This window comes from Muscardinus avellanarius, assembly GCF_963383645.1.
Source record: "Muscardinus avellanarius genome assembly, chromosome: 5".
Classification (NCBI taxonomy): Eukaryota; Metazoa; Chordata; class Mammalia; order Rodentia; family Gliridae; genus Muscardinus; species Muscardinus avellanarius.
In genome coordinates this window covers 11,451,485-11,474,527 of record NC_137790.1, presented here as the reverse complement: position 1 = coordinate 11,474,527, position 23,043 = coordinate 11,451,485, and the positions used below count along the sequence as shown (strand labels likewise).

At 40.5% G+C, this 23,043-nt stretch overlaps 1 protein-coding gene across 2 annotated transcripts in view; it reads left to right on the top strand.

Annotated features, from left to right (window-relative positions):
• Window positions 1-23,043, top strand: part of ITSN1 (intersectin 1) — a gene marked incomplete at both ends in the record, with an annotated part of 173,042 nt that overhangs the window by 86,474 nt on the left and 63,525 nt on the right. For both annotated transcript variants that reach the window (XM_080695676.1, XM_080695677.1), the window contains 4 exons: window positions 10,545-10,792; window positions 13,026-13,185; window positions 17,497-17,702; window positions 18,487-18,569. In XM_080695676.1, the coding sequence (XP_080551802.1) occupies window positions 10,545-10,792; window positions 13,026-13,185; window positions 17,497-17,702; window positions 18,487-18,569 (697 nt within the window). The remainder of the gene's footprint in view (window positions 1-10,544; window positions 10,793-13,025; window positions 13,186-17,496; window positions 17,703-18,486; window positions 18,570-23,043) is intronic.

The following is a 23,043-nucleotide window of genomic DNA, read 5'->3' as shown; positions in this document are numbered from 1 at the left end:
TTATAATCCCTGTACTTGGGAGGCTGAGACAGGAGGATCACAAATTCAAAGTCAACCTCAGCAACATCCTGAGGCTTACATCAACTTAACTTGTTTCTGAATAAAAAATAAAATAGGACTGGGGGTGCAACTCGGAGGTAGAATACCCTTGGTTTCATCCCCAGCACCACAAAATTATATATATAATCATTTGAAAACACAGTTGTTAATGCTCTTATCACACCTTAGAATATTTTAAATTTATTACTGTTTAGTAGTTTCTGAAATGATTATTTATACTGTGAGTATTCTTTAAGAGTTCTGTGAAGCTGGGCATGGTGGCGCACGCTTGTAATCCCCGCACTTAGGAGGCTGAGACAGGAGGATTGCGCAGGTTCGAAGCCAGCCTCAGCTACTTAGTAAAGCTCTCATTAACTTAGTGAGACCCTGTTTCCAAATAAAATATAAAAAAAAATAGCTTTGGGAGTATAGCCCAGAGGTAGAAAGCCTCTGGGTTCCACCCCCAGTACCACAAAAAAAAAAAAAAAAAGAATTCTGTGTGTGTGTGTGTGTGTGTGTGTGTGTGTGTGTGTGTGTGTGTTACTGGAGATTGAACTCAGGGGCATTCTACCTCTGAGCTACACCCTGGCCCTATTTTTTATTCTTTACTTTGAAACAGGGTCTTACTAAGTTGTGGAAAGCCTCACTAAATAGCTGAGGCTGGCTTTGAACTTATGATCCTTCTGTCTCAGCCTCCCAAGTACCGAGGTTACAAGTGTGTGCCACCACACCTGGCTTTAAGAACTAGTTTTAAAAGCAAAATACTATCATCATTTATAATTGGCATTGATAACTTTCATATCTTTGGGTCAAAGCATCATTTTCCCTTAATTATATTAACTTTGAAATATGTAAAAGAGGTAATAAATTAACAGTGAGTCTGCTACTCTAAAACTTAGCAGAAAAGTTTAGAATATTACTTTTTTATAGTTTTGTCTCTTGATAATAATTAAGTATAATCTTATGGTTATGACTAAAACTTAGGAAGTAGTTTAAGCATGAAAGTAAAGCAATGTGGTTGACCTAAGTTGTTTTCTAAGGGAAAACAATAATTCTCTAATCCAATGATTCACATAAGTAGTCAGATTTTATATTATTTATAGCAGTTTTCTTTGTTTGTTTGTTTTTTAAGATGGAATGGTTCCAAATTTTAAAAGAACTATGAAACTTAAGAATTGAGGCAAACACGCTGTGCATAGGGTGCACACCTGTGATCCTAGCAACTTGGGAAACTGAGGCAGGAGGCGTGCAAATTTATGCCATCCTGCACAACTTTAATAAAATAAAAAGAACCAGGCATGGTGGCTGACGCTTGTAATGCTAGTACTTGGGGGCTGACACAGGAGGATCATAGGTTCGCACTCTGCAACTTATTGAGACCCTATTTCAAAATAAGGAATAAAATAGGGCTCGGGGTAATATCTCAGAAGTAGAATGCCCCTGGGTTCAATCCTCAGTATTGCAAAAAATAATAATAATAAGTAAAATAATAAAATAAAAAGGACTTGGATGTAGGTCATGGTAGAGTGCATGCCTTACAGGCATGAAACTTTGGTTGGATCTCCAGTACCACAAAAAATAAAAAATAAATAAATAAGTAAATAAATAAATAGATAGATAGAAAATAAGGAATTGAAGCTGGGCGTGGTAATGCCTGCTTGTAATCTCAGTACTTGGGAGGCTGAAACAGGAAGATCACAGGTTCAAGTCCAGCCTCAGCAGCAACTTAGCGAGACTCCCAGCAACCTAGTGAGACCCTGTTTCAAAATAAAAAATTAGAGCTGGGCATGGTGGCACACGCTTGTCATCCCCGCGTGTGAGAGGCGGACCAGAGGATCGCAGTTCGCAGACAGCCTCAGCTACCGAGTGAGGCCCTCTGCAACTCAGTGAGACCCTGTTTCGAAATGAATAAAAAACAGGGCAGAGGGTATAGCTCAGAGGTCGAATGCACCTGGGTTCCATCCCCAGACCCTCATAGAAGAAGAGGAGGAGGAGAAGGGGAAGAAGAAAACAGTGCTGGGATGTAGCTGGGAGGTAGAATGTCCCTGGGTTCCATCCCTAGTACCACAAAAAATTAATAATAATAATAATAATAATAATAATAATAATAAGTAAATAAATAAAATAGGACCGGGGATGTAACTTGGAGATAGAATGCCCCTACGTAAAAGAATTGAGGCCAACCTGTTTTTCATACTAGGAAATAGTAGCGCTATAGGTGATCTGTATTATAATTAAAAAATACTGCTCTTCAGCAATAGTCCTATGTACCCTAGTAATACCTGCAACCCGAGTCCTAGTATAACAATGTTGAATTCTTTTTCTTGAATTGGCTAGTTAACCCCCAGCTTGATTAGATGAATAGAGTTCACATATACTGTAAGAATAAAACATTTCATTAAACATACATTTTGCCTTGCTTCCACGCCCTTGCTTTCCTGGTGGAGGTTAAAGGGGAATGGGTAAGTGTTGCCTTACTGTCAGGAAGCCTGCGTCTTTATTCAGTGTTGTGTTCTTTTAAATTCTTTTAATTCTGTGTAAGCACACATATCTTCGAATGTTGTTGTGGTAGTAAAAATATGTTTTGAGTTTGTGTAGTAGGTTGTGCTTAAAAAAAAAAGATGTGAATCGTCTTGACTGTGTGCTGGGTTGTTATTTGCTGGATTCATATAAAGGGCAACGTGGAGGCTCTGCATCTGATAAGTCTCCAAAGCAATTCATGGACAGAAAGGTTCCAAGTAGGTTAAACTTAAAGGATAATATTCTGAAACTTCACATTGTTATTTTATTTTGCATTTTATTATAGCCCATGTGAAATTCTAAGGCATCACATACTGTTTATGGAACCTAGTATAGAATGAATAAAGAACCATCATTCAGAATCATTTTCTCATAGCAGCAAAACAAAATGTTTCCAAAATAAATGAAAAATAAAGATAGATGTTTTGAGGAAAAAAACATGTTTTTTAAAAGGAGAATATTGGAATAATTTCCTGGCTAAGGAAAGCCTTTGTAAGCTATTAAAACCCGAAGGTATTAAAGGCAAAAGTAGACAAATACTATAATGTACAAACATTAAATTTTCTGTATTTTAAAATGTGTGAGACCAAGGGTTACTATTCAAATTACATAGACTTGAACAGTTACCATAAGAGACTCATTAACCCTAGACAAGTAGCAGAGGGTAAGAAGGGACACTGACAGACTAAGGCAGCACCTATTCTATTTAGATCTAAAATTTTAATTTGCCTTGACCCAGAAGATTTTACTCACCCCCTTACTAGGCTTTTTTGATGGACCCAAACAAATACGTATACATGTATGGGTAGCATTCTTGGTATAAAACAAAATAATAATAATAATAATAATAATAATAATAATAACAATAATAATAATAAAGGCTGAGACAGGAGGATCACAGGTTTGAGATCAGCCTTAGCAACTTGGCTAGACCCTATTTTAAAATAAAAAATAAAATAGAGCTGGGAGTATAGCTGAGAGAGAGAGTAGGTTCAATCCCCAGTACCCTCTCCCCCCAAAAAACAGCTCAGTGTCCATCCGTAATGGATGATGTAAATAAATTACAATATAGCTAAGTAATATAAAGAGAATGTTTTAAAAATTATATAGATCTACATATACAAATAGGTTTTCCATTAAGAAAAATAGAATCAGTACATATAATTGCATTTTGGTTAAAAATAAATGTATGTAGGGTACGGTGGCACACGCTTGAAATGCCAGTACTTGGGAGACTGAGACAGGATCCACTACCAGCCTCAGAAACCTGTGAAGCCCTCTGCAACTTAGCCAACACCCTGTTTCAAAATATAAAATAAAAAATTGGGCTAGAGGTAGAACTCGGAGGTAGAATGCCCCTGAGTTCAAACCTCAGTGCTGAAGGTGCATGTACTTTACTTCAGACACCCTAACTTGTATTGAAATGTGGAAGATGGCAGGTGTGCTGGTTCATGCCCGTGATCTCATTACTTGGGAGGCTGGGACAGGAGGATCCAATGTTTGAGGTCACAAGTAATGAGCCTCTCATCAACCTAGTAAGGCCTTGTTTCAAAATAAAAAAATTAAAGCCAGGTGTGATGGCTCACACTTGTAATCCCAGCATTGGGGAGATTAAGACAGAAGGATCCTGGTTCACGGACAGCCTCAGCTACTTAGTGAGGCCCTTTGCAACCCAGTGAGACCCTGTTTCAGAAAAAACAAAGAATAAAAAATAGGGCTGGGGTGTAGCTCGGAGTTAGAATGTCCCTGGGTTCCATTCCCAGTACCACAAAAGAAATATATAGATAAATAAATAAATAATAAAAATTTAAAAATTAAATAGAGTTAGTGTATAGCTCAGAGGTAGAATACCCCTGCTTCAATCCCCAGTACCCAACACACACACGCACACGCACACAACGTGGACTGCATTACTGGGCATGATTTAGTGGCTTGCTAAAGGGACAGCAGTGCCATTGCACAACACATCACACATTCGCCATTGTCCTCAGCTGTGTTGTCTTTGTGAGGATAACTAGTACAAAAAAGATGAAAATTGACATGTATAGCAATGCTTGGGGGTTTTTAATGATCATTTCATGAAGTTTATAGTTAAGAAACATAAACCATAAAAGCATATGTAGTATAAAATTACTGTCAAACTGTCTTGGTTCAGTAATAGCCACTTCCAGATTTCTCAAACTTATTTGGAAAATAGCTAGCTATACATGTTAGATTTTAGAAGCCTACCAGTGTTTCCTTTCTTTTGTATTGTAAGCCATCTTGAAAAGAGGGAGTTTTCAGTATATTTTTAGGAAAATTGGATTTTCAGCCCAGTTTTCTCCAGAAAAAAAAAATATATATATACACACACACACACACACACACACACACACACACATATATTTTTTAAATTGTTATCAAAAACGTAGTGTGGCTGGGTGTGGTGGTGCATGTTTGTAATCCCAGCTTTCAGGAGGCGGAGACTGGAGGATCGCGGTTCGCAGACAGCCTCAGCTACTTAGTGAGGCCCTTCGCAACTCAGTGAGACCCTGTTTCAAAATAAAAAGAATAAAAAATAGGGCTGGGGATGTAGCTTGGAGATAGAATGCCCTTGGGTTACATACATACCCAGTACCGCAAATTAATAATAATAATAATAATAAATAATAATAATAATAAACCAGAAAACCTAATGTGATATCTCATATATACTCCCATTCTAAATGTTGGTGATAAAACAGAAATAGAAGATGATTTCTGCCATTCATATATTTTAAATCATTTTGAATCATTTTGAAAAAAAATAGGAGAAACTCATGAAAAGGCCAGTATATGGTAGGAGTTCTTGATGAATATTCATTTACTTTGCAGTTTAAAAAAGGAAAGGAATCCATGTGAACTGATGTGCTCAGGGAAAACGTCTTAATGAAGGCTTCCTAGTTGACTTTGACCTTAATGGTGAGGGCTTAGAGGCTTTGAAAATAGATGACTTCTCTTCTGAGCTGGAGGATGAATAAATCAAGCTCGATATCCATAATGTTTTGGAAGATCAAAAAATAAAAAAAAAAGACCTCTGCCCACTGCCATTTCTGTTGAGGATTATCTTAAAAACACAGGCTGGTCTTTTATATGCTGGTCCTAGGTCTGGTGTAAAACAGTGCATCCAAATTGTTAAGGAAGCTTCAAAAATTAGTATGCTGGACTCACCAGAGATTCTAGGAAATGTTCATTCACATGCAGTATTCAGGATTTTCAAAGTTGTTCTGTTATGGAGTTAGTTTCAAGAACCACTGATCCAACCTGTCTCTTTTTCCTGTCAGGACTAATCCTGAAACATTTCTGGGAAAATATCCTCTCCTTAAAAAAAGTCAAAAAGAGCAGATTGCTTTAACAGTTATCAGTCAGCACCTAGTCATTTTACTATAGAAAGTGTTTGTTTTCTTAAAATTACTCTTATAACAATTTGAACTCATTTTTTTTCCTTTTCTCTGGATGGAGAATTTTAAAAAAATATATTGTCAGTACCTTTTTCCTCTACCCACCTTAGATTTCATAAACTTAACACCGCGTTGAGCCTGTGTAACAACTGACTTTAATGCCCCTGCTCTTTGAGGGACCAGTTCACTCATACGATTACCGGCCTGTGTCAGGTCTGGCCCACTGCCTGTGTTGTGCTGAAGTTTTACTGGTGTGCGTCAGGCTCATGCATTACATGTCTGCATGCTCTTGTGCTACAAAAGCAGACTTGAGTAGTTATACCAGAGAAAAGCTTTTCTGATCTCTGGGGTAGAGCTTTAGAAAAGAGTTTTTAACATCTCCATCTTAAAGATTGAAAGGAAACCTTCTTTTGAAAACTGGCAAGTCCACGAAACATGCTGCTACCTGCGTCGCTCAGCACGGCTCAGGCAGCCACTATCAGCTGGTCTGATTCTGTACACACTTTAAACCTGTTTGCTGTTCCCGTTTATTATACTCTGAAGGAAAGAGGAATTTCTGCTTCCTCCTGGGTTAGTCAGTTTTCACGACTGTAACAAGGGCTCACAGTTTTAGAGGTTTCGTTCGTGATCGGTGAGTCTGTTGCTTTGGATGAGCATACCGTGGGAGGAGCACGTGGTGGAGCAAGCCTCTCACTTCATGGCCAGAAGCTAGAGAGGTGGGGTGGGTCCACAGTCCCCTCTAGGGGCATCCCACTGCAGACCTCCCAATAGCTCCACCCTGCTGAGCAGGCCTTTCACATAAGGACCTTCAGGAACATTCGAGATCCAGACTATAGCTGGGAGTCGTGGCACACACCTATAATCCGAGTGCTTGAGAGGCTGAGACAGGAGGACCACAGGTTCAAGGCTAGCCGTAGCAACTTAGCAAGTTCCCTCAGCAACATAGTGAGACCCTGTTTCAGAATAAAATATAAAAAAGGCTGTGTTTTAGCTTGAATGTAGAATGCCCCTGGATTTAACCTCTAGCATCCCCCCCAAAAAACAACCAAACTATAGCACCTCCTTTATCGGAGGTGTTAGAGATATTAATACTATCTAATGAAAATGGTAGCAATTGAGCATAAATCATTGAGGAAAGATGCATGGTATTATCAGGCTTTAATCAAATGGGCTATATCTGAAATAACTGCTATGTACATTTGACTATTTAATCAGTGGCCTATAATATACAATATGCAATTATTAATATTTTGTAGGCTAGCTCTATAGTATAATACCAGAAATTTAAACAATACCTAGAGTTTGTGCTTCATTTTGATATCCTACTACAATTGCCCCAAAATACTTTGGGTGGTTGCAGGAGGCCTGGTTAAATAAAGTTGTATTAAGACCAGAATTGTTAATAATAAAATCTCTCTTAATAGCCACTAGTAGATTGGTGTACTTCGAGTAAAAGCCCAGATTATAGCCTGCCTTTTTACGAAGATGTTGGTTTGATTATTAACCTTTTGGTCTATTATAATCTTGTTTTCCCAAAATTGGATTCACATTTTGGGTCAAGTTTCCTAAATCCAGAAAGAAGTACTTCTTGGTTTTATATAAAAACCCCTTGTGGCTTTTTTCTTTTTTTTTTTTTTTTCTAAGTGGTTAATTTACTTTAGGTTTTAAGAGTGAATAATTATCATCTTCTCTGAACCTTAAAATTAAAATCTTATCATTGCAATGGATGGATCCCAAAGAGAATAAATTGAGCTAATTAGGATTATGAATGTCCTTGTTTAAAAGTGAAATACACACAGATTTTATTACTGTTCTTAGGAATGGGAGAAGCTCCTGTTTTTACAGCCAAGAGGTCAAAGCGGCCCCTTCAGCCATTCCTAGGAATACGCAGTGGTGCCGCCTGCTCTCCTCCCTATCTGGGGACAGCTGGGTGTGACCCCTGAAGGGAAGGTGGAGCTAGTCTGGCCCTTAGGGTGGGACATTACCTCCGGACTTTATATCCAATAACAGATACCCCAGATCTTACTAAGCCGACAAGACCCTTGAGTCACATTGGAATGACAGTAGACCATAGGACATAACTAGATAAAGCAGCTGTCATTTGAGGTCTAAATTGAGTAGCCCCGTGGGAACTCCAGCCAGGCAGTGGTCAGAGATCAACTTGAGCCCCACAGGAAGTTACCATGGCGAGGACGACTCTCTGGTAAGAGTCCCAGACAAGTGCCCAGAGCAGAGATCTTCCATGCAGAGAACCCAACAGAGAATGTTCAGAGTGAATTAGGTAGCTATCAAGCTCTAGAACAAGACAAAAGCCCAGATAAGAGAGCCACAGCACAAACTCACAGCTGGACAGCAGGAGATGGCTTCAAAAAAAACCAGTCTTTAAGCCAGGCAGAGTAGTAAATAAACCTCACGGCCACCAAAAAAGATGGTATTCTTATTATTCCCGTTTTGTAGATGGAAAAACTGAGGTAAACTTGCCCAGAGTCATCCAGTTGATAAATTATAGAAATCGTGTTTAAATTGAGGTAGTCTAATTGCAGAGCCCTTCTCTCAGTCGTTAGTTTGCAGGTTTGATGCTGTTTGGTTCCAACTCTTAGCTCGCCCCTGCCTAACATCTCCTTAGGTCCCAGAATGGGGCCGGGTGTGGCTACTGAACCTGCGGAGAGGTTGGGAGAGGGCCTGGCACACTTAAAAGCAGCTGTGTTTGCAGAGCGGAGCAGCTGCACAGTTAACAGTGTGTCCTAATACCAGCAGCAGCAAATATAAACCAGGAAGGAAAGGCATCCAGGCAGTCGAGTTTAGTATAAGAGAAGATCCAAGTTAAAAAAAAAAAAAAAATGGTCTCATATCCTCATCTAGTTGGAGCTGCCAAAAAAAATGAACGAACAAAACAATGGAGTTAAATGAAAAGTGGCTACTGTGTTCACATCTGTGCCAGCAGGAATGACAACTGTAGAACCTTGGCAACCTGCTGTTGCTCAGAGAGAACTCCCCTTTCATTATTGGGAGAATTTTTTGCTTTGGAAATTGCATTTATTGACAATAGTAAAGGTTTCCTAAAGTGACATGGTGTTCTCTGCTTGCTGATATTTTGTAAATAATATGTAAAATTAAGTAAGTAAGCCCTTCTATTCTACTTTTTCCAACCCTATTTAAAGAAGCAAATAACTATAATACTCTATTGCTCATTCTGCAGTAAGTGCAGACAGATGTTTGGTTTGTTGAATAGTTTTTGCTTTGTCTTGTTCTTTACTGAATAGTTGAATGGATTAGATAACTGATAATTTTGCCCAATTTCCCCAAGTTATTATTATAATTTAAACCATACCAACTCATTTCTGTGATTTCTAAAAGGCAATGTTAATTTCTAGGAAAGTGTTTAATATTTTACCTTCTTAAGTAGTATATGAAGAGATAAAAAAAATAAAAGATAATAAATCCTTAATTAACTAATAACCATGAAACGAATTTCCTAATAGGGAATATAGTTGTCCTCTAAAATCATTCTTGTGGCTGGGCGTGGTGGCGCACGCTTGTAATCCCCGCGCTTGGGAGGCAGAGACAGGAGGATCGCGCAGGTTCGAAGCTAGCCCCGCGCACTGACTTAGGAGACCCTGTTTCCAAATAAAAATGCAAAAATAGGTCTGGGAGTGTAGCCCGGAGGTAGAAGGGCTTCCAGGAACCCCAGTACCACCAATAAATAAATAAATAAATAAATAAATAAATAAATAAATAAATAAATAAAATCATTCTTGTGTTGCTTGTAAAATAGTGGAGGCAACTCATGAAGATAAGTAGAATCATTTTGGCCATTTTGAATGATCCTTTTGAGTCCGAACCAAGATAAACCATAAGCATTAAAAGCAGATGATTTAATATATAGCCTTTGTGATATTTTTAAACACAGTTCTATATTCTCATGTACACTTCTGTGGATATCAAAGTTAAATTTGTACACAAAAAATCTATAGGGCCTTAATGAAATTGATTGTAAATAATTGCCTCCTTCATTTTCTTATATCTGTAGCTTTTAAATGGCTAAACTCAGCAATCGGCTTTGCTTCTTAGGGAAAGCATCCAAGGCTCTGTTTTGTGTCCTGCTTGTCCCTATGCTGAAGGAATACAACTTATTTATTGGAGGGTTTTCAAGCACTAAATTTTACATTGCTTGTGACCTTTGCTTTCAACTTTAAATAATAACCCTAGTTAAACTATTTTTAATAATTACATGCCCTCCTCAGTGATGAATCCTGTCAGATTACTGCCCAATTCAAAACAGCCCTGAAAATTTAATTAAACTATGTACCTGAGGGCTCTAGGCACTTTATTCAAACTGCCATTATTAGAAAAAAGAAAAAGCTTTTTAAAAAAGTACAAAGAACACGAATTTGAGTAATGATCCTTACCATCCTGCTTACCATGTTTCCATAGTTGATATTCAGGTACTTAGACTAGGGTGGAGAAGTTTCTATGCCATGTGTCAGTTGGGGCCTTGTGTGTGGGGTGCTTGGTGAAGGGGCTGATTTAGTTCTGTTTAGATGAAATGCTGTGACTTTCCCACAGGTGGATGAAAGCCAAACTGGAGAACCAGGATGGCTTGGAGGAGAATTAAAAGGAAAGACGGGATGGTTCCCTGCAAACTATGCAGAGAAGATTCCAGAAAATGAGGTTCCCACACCAGCCAAACCAGTGACTGATCTGACATCCGCCCCTGCCCCAAAACTGGCTCTGCGTGAGACCCCGGCTCCTTTGGCAGTGACCTCTTCTGAACCCTCCACGACCCCCAACAACTGGGCCGACTTCAGCTCTACGTATGTGTAGACATGCTATTTCAGGTTTTGAAATCCCAATTCAGTTATCTCTTTTTCCTCTAAGTGTGTAGTCTTGAGTTGTCCCTCTTTATGACAGCGCTGGCTTGCTTTCATGACCCCTTCCTTGGACTGGTCTATTGGCCAATCGGGGGTAACAGTCTCTGAACTGACTTTAATGATACTATTGCCCAACAGTGATTTTCCATGGTACAAAATAAAGCTGATCATCATGTTTTGTTCAGTAATTCATCTGTATCTTTGTTCTTGGGAAAGAAATGGAGAAAAACAGCTTCCTAGTAATCTGTGTTGACATCCTTGTCATTCAGCAAATATTCAGTCATTTCCTGCATGCAGGCAAATAGCACTTTTTTTTCTGGGCAGAAACAGAAATTGAATTCAGTCATGTGATTTTGAGTGAGAGAAAGCTGTGTTTTCTAAAGCTTTCTGCTCTCATTAGTCTTGTATACATGCACTGTGCAGTGAAAAGGTATATATTAGCCCCTGTTAACTACTTGTCCTTGATCATCAAGAAATGACATTAGGCAAATAGCATGTACACTGATGTTTGCAATGGTAGATGAAACCATGGTCCAGACTTCCAGTTGTAGGCTGTGACCTCGATGTGCAGTTGCCTAAAAATGTTTATACCAGTATGCTAGTGAGAATGGTTTGGGTAAGCAGTGCCTTAAATTTCTTTTCAAGTCTAATCATCTTTCAGGAGAAACACATGGAAGGCAAGAAGTCAGGATATGTTTCTGGACAAAGAACAGATGAAAGAAACAGAGACAGAAAGAAAGAGGGAAAGAAGAATGACCTTGGGCAGGAAGAAATAGGCGGAATGCAAAGAATAGCACTTTTTCATATTTATATTTCATATAAATATTAATAGTGCTGAAGAAGTTCTTCCCTATGTAATCTCTGCTTTGAAAAAAAAAATAGCCTTCCATTGGCATGGCTTCCAAGACTTGTTTGTTTGTTTTTTGTTTGTGTATTTTGAGGTACTGGAGATTGAACCCAGGAGCATTCTACCTTCAAGCTATGCTCCCAGCCCAATTTTTATTCATTATTTTGAAACAGGGTCTCACTAAGTAGCTGAGGCTAGCCGTGAACCTGAGATCCTCCTTTTACAGCCTCCCAAGTACCAGGATTACAAGCATGCGCCACCACGCCTGGCTTCTTTTGATCTTGATAGAAAAGTTCTGACTTTTTAAACTAAGCTTTGGTTAAAATAGAAGACTAATACCATGCTTTCCAGGATTTGTTTTTGCCGTGGATCACATCAGTGTCTACTCCCTTCCTTGTTAAATATGTGGTGTGCAAGTCTCCTGCTATAATTATAAGTCTTATTTTCTAAGCCAAAAATCAAGATGTGCAGTCTAACAAAGGAATTATTTTGATTTTCAAATCTGCTTATGTTTTATAAAGATACAAACAGCTTAAAATTGCATTTAAATCTGTACTCAGATGTGTTTTTTTTTTTAATACTATGAAATCACAAAATTGGAACTTTTCTAAGATCCAGGACATCTGCTTCTCCAAGGATGCCACTTGCAGTTACTGTGGTGTCCAGGCTTGCTCAGGTGCTTCCTGTGGGACAGAAAAGCTCTGGCTTCAAGCTGACAAGTTTTCATATATGGCATTTGATTGCTTTTTTCTCCCTTATCTGTTGTTACTACAAATAATGATAATCATCACATGAGTATGTTTTACCGAGCGTTAAGAGTTTCTCAGTACCTCACTCTATCTCAGGTGACCCTTACAACTAACCCAAAGTGGCAGAATATTGCTCCAGTCAGAAAATCAAGATTCAGGGAGGATCATAGTATTGTGTGAAGCTCAGATTTACACCTAAGCCCAGCACTGTTTCCTGTCCTTCCTGTGCTTTTTAACTATGGATGGCTTCAGCCAGACATGGTGCTGCATGCTTATAATTCCAGTACTTGGGAGGTTGAGACAGGAGGATCTCAGGTTCAAGGACAGCCTCTGGGATGTAGCAAGACTCTCACAGCACCCTAGAGAGATCCTGTTAACAAAAGAGCTGGCCTGTAGATCAGAGGTAGAATGCCCTTGGGTTCAATCCCCAGCACACGCGCATGCGTGCACGCACACACACACACACACACGTATACACACACACACACACACACACACACACACACACACACACACACACGGTGGGTGGAAAGCTGGTGTGCTAGAAAATACTATTTATAGTGTGTGATTTTCCTTCCAGGTGGCCCACCAACACAAATGAGAAGCCAGAAACAGATAACTGGGATGCGTGGGCAGCCCAGCCTTCTCTTACTGTACCCAGCACCGGCCAGTTAAGGCAGAGATCAGCCTTCACTCCGGCCACAGCCACTGGCTCCTCCCCGTCTCCTGTGCTGGGCCAGGTAAGGACAGTCAGTGATGGTGTAGAGATTTAACATGCTCTGCAGTACCCACAGCATCAGCAGCTGCTTGCTGGGAATGTTGGTTAGAAGTAAGTCTCCTTGTCCGTGGCTGGGGTGGCTGGCTGAACCGGGCTCAGGAGCCTGAGGGCTCAACTTCTCCACTGAAGAAGGCTAATCAGAGAAGCTTCGCTTGTGACATTCCAGCTATACCTTACTCCTGGGTAAGACCTTACTAATGGGAAGAGCAGGCATATTGTACAGAAAATGCTATGAGAAGAGGGTTTAAGGCAGGAAGTCATGATGTGTGCAAGCAAAATCCTAGGTTAATCCATGTGGCTCGCCCATTGGGTATTTCCTGAAAAGACAGACTGGTTGCAGGTTAATGGGAAATTCAAAAGTGCCCTGGGATAGAAGAATTATTTCTGAGAGGATAAAGGTGGTTATTCTGAATGTTGTTCTTTCACTTAATACAATAGAGTTAAAAGAATGAAATTTCTGTAAACAATCAAACCAAACAGCAAATACACATCTGGGAGGCAGGAGTGGGTCATGGACAGTGTCTACTTTGAAAATACCCAGATGGAAGGCAGGTGCTGGGTGCGCATCCCGGGAGAGGTGGTGTGCAAGGAGGTTAAAGCAGAGGCTGCGCGGGTATGATGCCTGTTAGCGCCCGGATGAGAGCAAGGGAGCCTGGATTTGGCTGAGCACACGTTTGCCAAGTAGGGAGGAGCCAGTGAAAGTGGAGGAGGGGGATAAGTGAAGCCACAGGGAGGAGCCGCCGTAGGGTGGATTCACACCTGTGGGCCAGCAGGGAAGGAAAGAGGCCCAAGATTAACAAGAAAATCCACTTTAGTAGGGCATGGTGGCGCACTATTGTAATCCCAGTACTTGGGAGGCTGAGACCGGAGGATCGCACAGGTTCGAAGCCAGCCTCAGCTACTTAGTGAGGCTCTCAGTAATTTAGTCAGGCCCTGTTCCCAAATAAAATATAAAATAGGTCGGGGGTGTAGCCCGGAGGTAGAAGGCCCTTGGTACCACACACACACACACACACACACACACACACACACACACACCAAAAAAGAAGAAGAAAAAAATCCACTTTAAAGGGAAATGAAGAACACAAGAAGATGGCAGGCTGGTGGAACATGTCTGAGGGGTAAAAGAAAGATGACTTATCTTTGCATAAACATACATTGGAGTCCTCCCTAGAAAAAATAATATATAGGATGACTTCTCCAATAGCAAATGCCCAAGCACTGTGCATTATGTGGCCTGGAAGAGGAAGGAGCTACTGAGCAGGAGGTGACATACTTTCCCTTGCATCTGCCCTGACTCTCCATTTAACACGTCTGTGTGCAGTAATGGTGACTCGGTGACAGAGGAAGGAGTGGAGGAGCACGATGTGGCGTGGACAGGAGTGGGCAATCGAGGGAGGAGGGAGTTGTTTCTGGAAGTTGGGAGTGAGGAGTTGATCATATTATTTAAGGCTGTGGTCAGAATAAAGACAAGATCAGTGTGTGTGCTAAGTAGACTATCTTACAGACTTAGGAAAGAGTAAGATAAACCCATATTATAGCTAGACATGGTAGTGCACACTTGTAATCCCAGTACTTGGGAGACAGAGACAGGAGGATTGCAGGTTCAATGCCAGCCTCAGCAACTTAATGAGGCCCTCTGTAACTTAGTGAGACTCTGTTTCAAAAAACAAAATGGGGCTAGGGGTGTAGCTCGGAGGTGGAGTGCCCCTGGCTTCCATGCCCAGCAACACACACACACACACACACACACACACACACACACACACACACACACACACCATAGGGCACAGAGGAGGAGATGAGTGGTAAGCAGAGGGCAGATCTGTGGAGGGTAGAGAAGGAGCAGCCGCAGGGGGTCTTGGGAAGGCACCAGCCAACTCTGTCGCCAGCTGAGCGAGGGCTCTGAAAGTCAAGTATTGGAGGGCCTCGCTGCCACAAAGTGGACACAGTTATGAATGCACAGAAAAGAGGGCAGAATTTGTTTTCTTCTGGGTGAGGAGGGTGAAGAGAGATTGGAGAGGAAACACGGAGAAGGAGGTTGCGGTGGGGCACATGGCATCCGTCTCATGGGAGGGCCTGCAGGGTGCAGACGTTTAGGAGTACGCACATTATTGTCCTTTGTCAAACTCCTGAAGGATTGCCTAGGTGGGTTTGACCTGAATCTTAGTCATTGCACATCCCCTCAGCTGTCTCTAGCAATGCCACACAGCTTGAGACTAGGGATGATAGCAGTACTATGAAATGCTGCGATTGTTACCACTGTGCACAAATCTCACCCAACTTTCTTAGCAATTGAGGAAAGTGCTGTCTATGTCATATAGATGGAGAGACTGAGGTTTAGAGAGATTAAACAATTGGCAAAGTACACAGGATTAGTAATGGCAGACCCGGGGTTCAGGCGCAGGGGCCCTGTTCTGTGCGACCTGGGCTGGGCTTGCCGGGGCTCATCCATGTGAAAAGACTCAAAAGACCAGGCCCAGGGGACATTTCTCAGATTAGAGGGTCAGAAATACTATGAACGCCTGGTAGACATGGCTCACTCTGAGGTCCGGTCCTGGTGGAGAAAATAGTGAAAGTAGCTGAGAGGCCGAAAAGCTGTGGATTGGTGAGGCAGAGGTTCACTGTGAGAGGAGAGTGGGAGCTAAAGAATACGGGATCCTGTCTGCAATTGAGAGAAAGCTCGGTTCTGAGGACAGAAATGGAAAGAAATAGGGATGTTGTAGGTTTAGGAAGCTGAGAACCTAGGAAGAGGAGGACCTAGAGGTTATCCACATAGACACTCAAACTGTCAGGCTTGTTATCAATTCTTCATTTATCACAATCATATCTTTGTTTCTTTTTCTTTTCTTTCCTTTTTTTTCTTTGCTTTCTTTTTTTTTTAAACAGGGCCTTACACATTCTACACAAGCACCCTGCCACTGAGCTACATTTTCAGCCCTCAAAATCATATCTTAATACAAAAATTAAAAATAGCTTCCAAAGGCAAACAGAAATTAGTTCTGAACTAACTCTCCTTGTTGCTGTTCATTTATGCAGATGATTGAAAGTCGACATTGTTTTGTTTGTTAGCAAATGTTTAAGATATTGTAATGGTTTTATAATAGAGTTATTTTAAAAGGTAATGAGTGGCTCATCCTGCCTTTGCAGCCTCATCTCCTGCACCCCTGCATGAGCCTAGGCTCCACGCAGCCCTGCACTGTGCTCCTTCTGCCCCGGGACCCTGGGCAGTGTATGCAGTGTACCACCTGGCGGCCTTTGCCCGTGCTGTGCCTTCAGCCTGGAGTGCCCTTCCTCCACAGCCTGGGCTGCCAGAACCCTTCTCATCCTTCAAGACCCAGCTCAAATGGCTCTTGCCCTGTGGAAGTGTCCCTGATACTCTCAGGCAGAGCTCATCCCTCTTTCCTCTGTGTTCCTACAGTGACTAGTTGGAGCCTCTTTGTAGAGTATTTCGCTCTGCCAGGGGGTATATTTACTTGTGTTGATCTCTTTCTTTCCCATTGACTGTGAGCTAATCATATCATACTATCCATTCTTATAGTCCTGTACAGTTAATAAAATACTTTACTCCAGATTATCTGGGGGGAGGCAGAGATGGTGTTTTATGCAGCTTTTTGTAACTCCTCAGTGCATTGCATATAGATGGACAATAAGTGGTGATTATAATAAAATTATGCTAATGAAATCCTGTTTCTAAAACAAGCACAATCCAGTACATGGCATATTTTCCCATTTCCACCCAAATTAAAATATCATTTAATTACCTCACCAGATTTCTGCTCCAGTGTTAATCCTCCACTAGAAATAGAAGTCCAGTTGAAAATGGACAGGTTCCCCGGGCAGCTTAACAGTTAAAATAGAACCAGAATGTAAAGGTATACTCCCAAGTGCCATAGTAGTGACTCTCTAGCTTAGTAGAAAAATCTAAAGCTGGTTGTCGCTGCGCATGCCTGAAATACCAACTACTTGGGAGGCTGAGGCAGGAGGATTACAAATATGAAGCCAGCCTGGGCAACATATCAAGACCCCGTATCAAGTAAATAAGAAATACTAGGTGGCCAGACGATACCTCTGTGGATATGCTGCCAGATTTTCACCTTCACTGCTGGAAATAAACAGTTTCTGAGAAACACTGAACCATCAGTGATCGTGCTGTGCTGAGACAGGGTGCTTTTGACTGAGTGCTCGCGAGGCAAAGGAAGCAGCCATGAACATTGGTAACCGATAACGAACCGCAATGTAATGAGAGGTCCTTTATGTCATTCCACACAAGGGTGAAAAGGTGGAGGGGCTACAAGCGCAAGCCCTGTATCCCTGGAGAGCCAAAAAAGACAACCATTTAAATTTTAACAAAAATGACGTCATCACCGTCCTGGAGCAGCAAGACATGTGGTGGTTTGGAGAAGTTCAAGGTCAGAAGGGTTGGTTCCCCAAGTCTTACGTGAAACTCATTTCAGGGCCCGTAAGGAAATCTACAAGGTATTTTTGTGTTTATCTGCTTCTGCTTGATGAAAAAATATTAGGCGTTTAATATTGTTTGCATTAGTTAAGATTTATAGATGGAAGCTGCATGATTATTGTACCTTCGGGATCTTGAACTGTAACGGTTAGTCTATGTAATATAGAAAGGGAGCCTCTTACAGATACGTGCTCATAAGCCTGTTCACCCTGTTACTTACCAAATTATACAAGAAATGATTTTACTGTGAGACCTGGAACATTCATGCATTGGTTGGAGATTATGATTCTTTATGCTTGATATCTAATGTTATACCAAATAAAGACATCTATACTACATACACATACATACATAAACACATACATACATACTTAGGAAGCCCAAGGCATTGGGGGAAATATTTGGAAGAATGAATTATCTTTTTCATTAGGGTGTATGTATAGCATGGAACCTACAAAGTTGTTGTTTAATCATTCCAACCATAGAAATGTTCAAAACAAATTATAAGCTTTAAGATAAAAATAGCAAAAATATTCCAAGAGTATCTATCCGTCATGCTTTGGAATAGACCAGTAGTACATAGGCTGTGTGTCCAACACAGCAAAGTGCTGTGGGTCCAGCATAACAAAAATGAATATGAGAACCCCTCCCCCACCTCTAGCATCTGACTGTGTTTTTAATTTAGCTAAGTACAACTGTTTCATCTGAGGATTGTTCAAAGTTTTAAAAGAGAAAAATTGATATCTTTTGTATTATTTTCTTGTTGATAAGAACTAAAATACTCTTTTCTTCTCACTTTTTCAGCATTGATTCAGGTTCTTCAGAAAGTCCTGCTAGCCTGAAGAGAGTAGCTTCCCCGGCAACCAAGCCGACGGTTTCAGGAGAAGGTGAGGACCTGAATCCTATTATGTTCTTTAGGAAGGTAAAGGACATTTTACAGTACAAAGAACAAATGTTTGAAATGAAACTGGATTTCACTTCTAAGTAGGCTATGTTCATTTAGAATCAGTTTGATAAACTAAGGTTAAAAAAAATGAAGGTTCAGCTCTTTACAAAAAGTATTTTATGGAGGCTTTCAAAATATTATCGAGATGCTGCTCATCAAAAACTGAATTTGGGAACTCAGATGTAGCTCAGTGGTAAAGCATTTGTCTAGCATACATGAAGTCCTGGGTCTAATTTTCCAATAATACAAGAAAAACAAAAAACATTAAATTTTCTGATTTGATTTGAGAGCTCTTTGACATTCCATTCACTAAGGATCAAGTTCTCTGAGAATCTCTAGCTAAATTATTGGAATTACTCTCCCTAATGTATTGTCTCATCCACTTATTTAGATGAGTATTTTTCTTTAAAGTTCCCACAGTAATACAAGTGTCACTGCTACTACTCCAGCTGAAGCAGAAGTTGTTTTCATGCTCCATGTAAATAACTAAACCAGATTGCTTTGGTCTAAAATATTCATCTGCAGTATATATTGTAAAAATAATTAGCCAGGCATGGTAGAGCACATTTGTAATCCCAGAACTTAGGAGGCTAAGACAGGAGGATCCAAGGTTCCAGGCCAGCCTCCTTAACTTAATGAGACCCTGTTTGAAAATAGAAAATAAAATAAAATAGGGTTTGGGATGTAACTCAGAGGTAGAATGTACCAAAAAAAAAGTCAAAATTAATTGCTTACTTTCTGCTCCATGACATAGTCCTAAATATGAAAAATGAACAAAACCTATATACTTCATGCCCTACTGGTAAAAGTTGCATGAGTACCATATTCACAACAATCATCATATTACTAATTGAGGAGGGTGACCAGAACTAGGATTTCCATATGTAGAAATTTGAGCAGATTTTGTAATTAAAAGATGTCATAATTTATGCTGGGCGTGGTGGCGCACGCTTGTAATCACAGCATTCGGGATGCAGAGACCGTAGGATCACGGTTCGTGGATAGCCTCAGCTACTTAGTGAGGTCCTTTGCAACTCAGTGAGACCCTGTCTCAAAATAAAGAAAAAAAAATAGAGCAGGGGATGTAGCTCGGAGGTAGAATGCTCCTGGGTTCCATCCCCAGACTCGCAAAAAAAAAAAAAAAAAAAGATGTCATAATTGGTGCCGGGCGTGGTGGCGCGTGCTTGTAAGCCCTGCACTTGGGAGGCAGAGACAGGAGGATCGCTCAGATTTGAAGCCAGCCTCGCTGGCTTAAGAGACCCTGTTTCCAAATAAAATATAAAATAGGTGTGAGAGTGTAGCCCGGAGGTAGAAGAGTTTTCAGGAACCCCAGTACCACAAAAAATAAATAAATAAGTAAATAAAACTAAGTCGGGCGTGGTGGCGCACGCTTGTAATCCCCGTGCTTGGAAGGCAGAGACAGGAGGATCATGCATGTTCGAAGCCAGCCATGCGCGCTGGTTTAGGAGACCCTGTTTCCAAATAAAAATGTAAAAATAGGTCTGGGAGTATAGCCCAAAGGTAGAAGGGCTTCCAGGAACCCCAGTACCACAAAAAAATAAAATAAATAAAATGAAACTAAGCTGGGTGTGGTGGTGCACACTTGTAATCCCAGCGCTTGGGAGGCAGAGATAGGAGGATCGCGCAGGTTCGAAGCCAGCCTCAGCTGGTTTACAAGACCCTATTTCCAAATAAAATATAAAATAGGTGTGAGAGTGTAGCCCGAAGGTAGAAGGCCCCTGGGTTCCATTCCCAGTACCACCAAAAAAAATAAAGATGTCATAGTTTACCAATTATATTGTAAATTTTCATGGGTTCCCAGAATAAATTTTACAAGGATAGAATGATTTATTTGGTTTATATAATAAAATTGTTGCATTCCATAGAAACTTTGCCTATGAAGAATACAGTTATTAAAGTAATTGTTTTAAGGCCGGGTGTGGTGGCACACGCTTGTAATCCCCACGCTTGGGTGGCGGAAACAGGAGGATCGCGCAGGTTCAAAGCCAGCCACGCTGGCTTAAGAGACCCTGTTTCAAAAAAAAAAAAGTATAAAAATAGGTCTGGGAAGTGTAGCCTGGAGATAGAAGGGTTTCCAGGAACCCCAGTACCACCAAAAAAAAAAAAAATTGTTTGAATTGGCTATTCTGGTGCCCGCCTGTAATCCCAGTACTTGGGAGTCTGAGACAGGAAGATTAAAAGTTTAATGGCAAGCCAGGTGTGGTGGCGCACGCTTGTAATTCCAGCACTTGGGAGGCTGAGACCGGAGGATTGCACAGGTCGAAGCCCGCCTCAGCAACTGAGTGAGGCTCTCAGCAACTTAGTGAGACCCTGTTTCCAAATAAAGTATAAAATAGGTCTGGGGGTATAGCCAGTACCATAAAAAAAAAAAAGAAAGTTTAATGCCAGCCTCAGCAATTCAGTGAGGCTTAGCAACTTAGTGAGACCCTATTTTAAAACAAAAAATAAGGTCTGAGGGTAGAGCTTGACTGTAGAATGCCCCTGTATTCAATTCCCAGTACCACAAAAAATAAAAAATAAATAATAAATAATAAATTGCTTCAATAGAGACAGCAAGGATTAAGGTTTAATTGTAATTCAGAGTTACACCAACATTTCTTTTTCAAGAGGAATTTTAATAGTAATTATTTAGTTTTTAATTTTTTGTTTATTTACTTATTCATTCATTTTTGCAGTGCTGAGGATTGAACCCAGGGGAAATCTACCTCTAAGCTATACCCCCAGCCCTATTTCTTATTCATTATTTTGAGACAGCTTCTAAATAAGTTGCAGAGGGCCTTTCTAAGTAGCTGAGGCTTTCTGCGAACCCATGATCCTTCTGTCTCAGCCTCTCAAATACTGAGAATTACAAGCATGCACCACCACTCTGGCCAAAAGTAATTTTTAAACAAGGATGGTGGCATAAACCTGCAATCCCAGTACTTGAGAGGCTGAGACAGGAGGATCACAGGTTCAAGCCAGCCTTAGCAACTTTGCAAGGCTCTCAGCAACTTAGTGAGGCCGTTTCCAAGTAAAAAATAAAATATGGCGGTGGGTGTACCTTGGAGGTCGAATGCCCCTGGGTTCCATCCCCAGCACTACAAAAAGAACTATAACTATAAATGTTCCTCATCTCTAAAATGAGCTAGCTTTTTATCACATCCTGTTTTTGTACCAGCATTAAAATAGCTACTAGCATACTTCTCTTTACACTTTCTTGTTATCTTAATAACTTTTCATGCATTATTAGAAGAACAAAGCAAAAAGCACATTTAAACACAACATATCCAGTTGGCATATTAAAAAGCAAAGTTTTCCCCTCCTCCAAAATACCAGCCACAAAGCTTCAGCATTTTCTATGTGACTCAGTGTCATTGGAAGGCTGGGCTTTGTCCCGACCTCCACACATACTAACTGTATTATTTTAGTCATGCTTAACTGTCTCACCTGTGATACTGAATAATAACCATCTCTGGAGGTAGGAAGTTATTATGAGGATTATGCTAGAAAAAGTGTAAAGGTAGCTGGGTGTTGTGGCATATACCTGTAATCCCAGTACTTGGGAAGCTGAGACAGGAGGATTGCAGTTTCAACATCAGCCTCAGCAACACAGCTAGACTCCCAGCAACCTAATGATACTCTGTTTCAAAATAAAAAGTGCTGGGGGGGGCGGTGTGGATGTAGTTTAGAGATAGAATGCCCCTGGGTTCAGTCCCTCCCTAGGACCACCAATAAGTAAATAAATAAATAGTGTAAAGATTTTAGAATAAAACTTAGTAAACATTTGCTATTTTTATTCTCTTTTTGCTTTATTTTTTGGATTACTGTTAGAGCCATCTCCTAAAACAGAGGATGTGGAGAAATGTTTATTTAGTTTGAAACATGTACAAAGGTGTCAACACTTCTGGCCTCAATGAATAGGTCACAGATTAACTAAACTTTTTTAAGTCAGGCAACAGAATATAGGTAAATTCTGATCTTAGTTGGTCATCTGTTTAGAAATGAATTAAAAATATTAGGAAAGATTGCAGACGTAGAAGCATGAGAAATTCTGAGTAGAGGTATCCATGAGTAGTAATGAGCCTCTTGCTGATACTGCATTGAACGTCTTCTAATTTAAAGTTAATTGTAAACCAGATTAAACACATTCTTCATTTGGGTACTCTTATAGTAGTGACTTTGTCCTGGCCTGAGCCCTCTGACATCCCTAGAGGTATCTCTGGGTTTCACTGTAATCATGCAGCAACCTCACAGTGCCTTGTGCATGTCGTGGGTACAGGAAGCTTCCCAGTCTTTTAGGCTACTTTTTATTTTGAACTGCAATATTCAGTTTAGCCAGGAGTGATATTTCTGAATTTTCCTAAGCATTTTGAAAGTGTCTTCAAAATTTGGATCCATTTTAACAAAAGTGACCT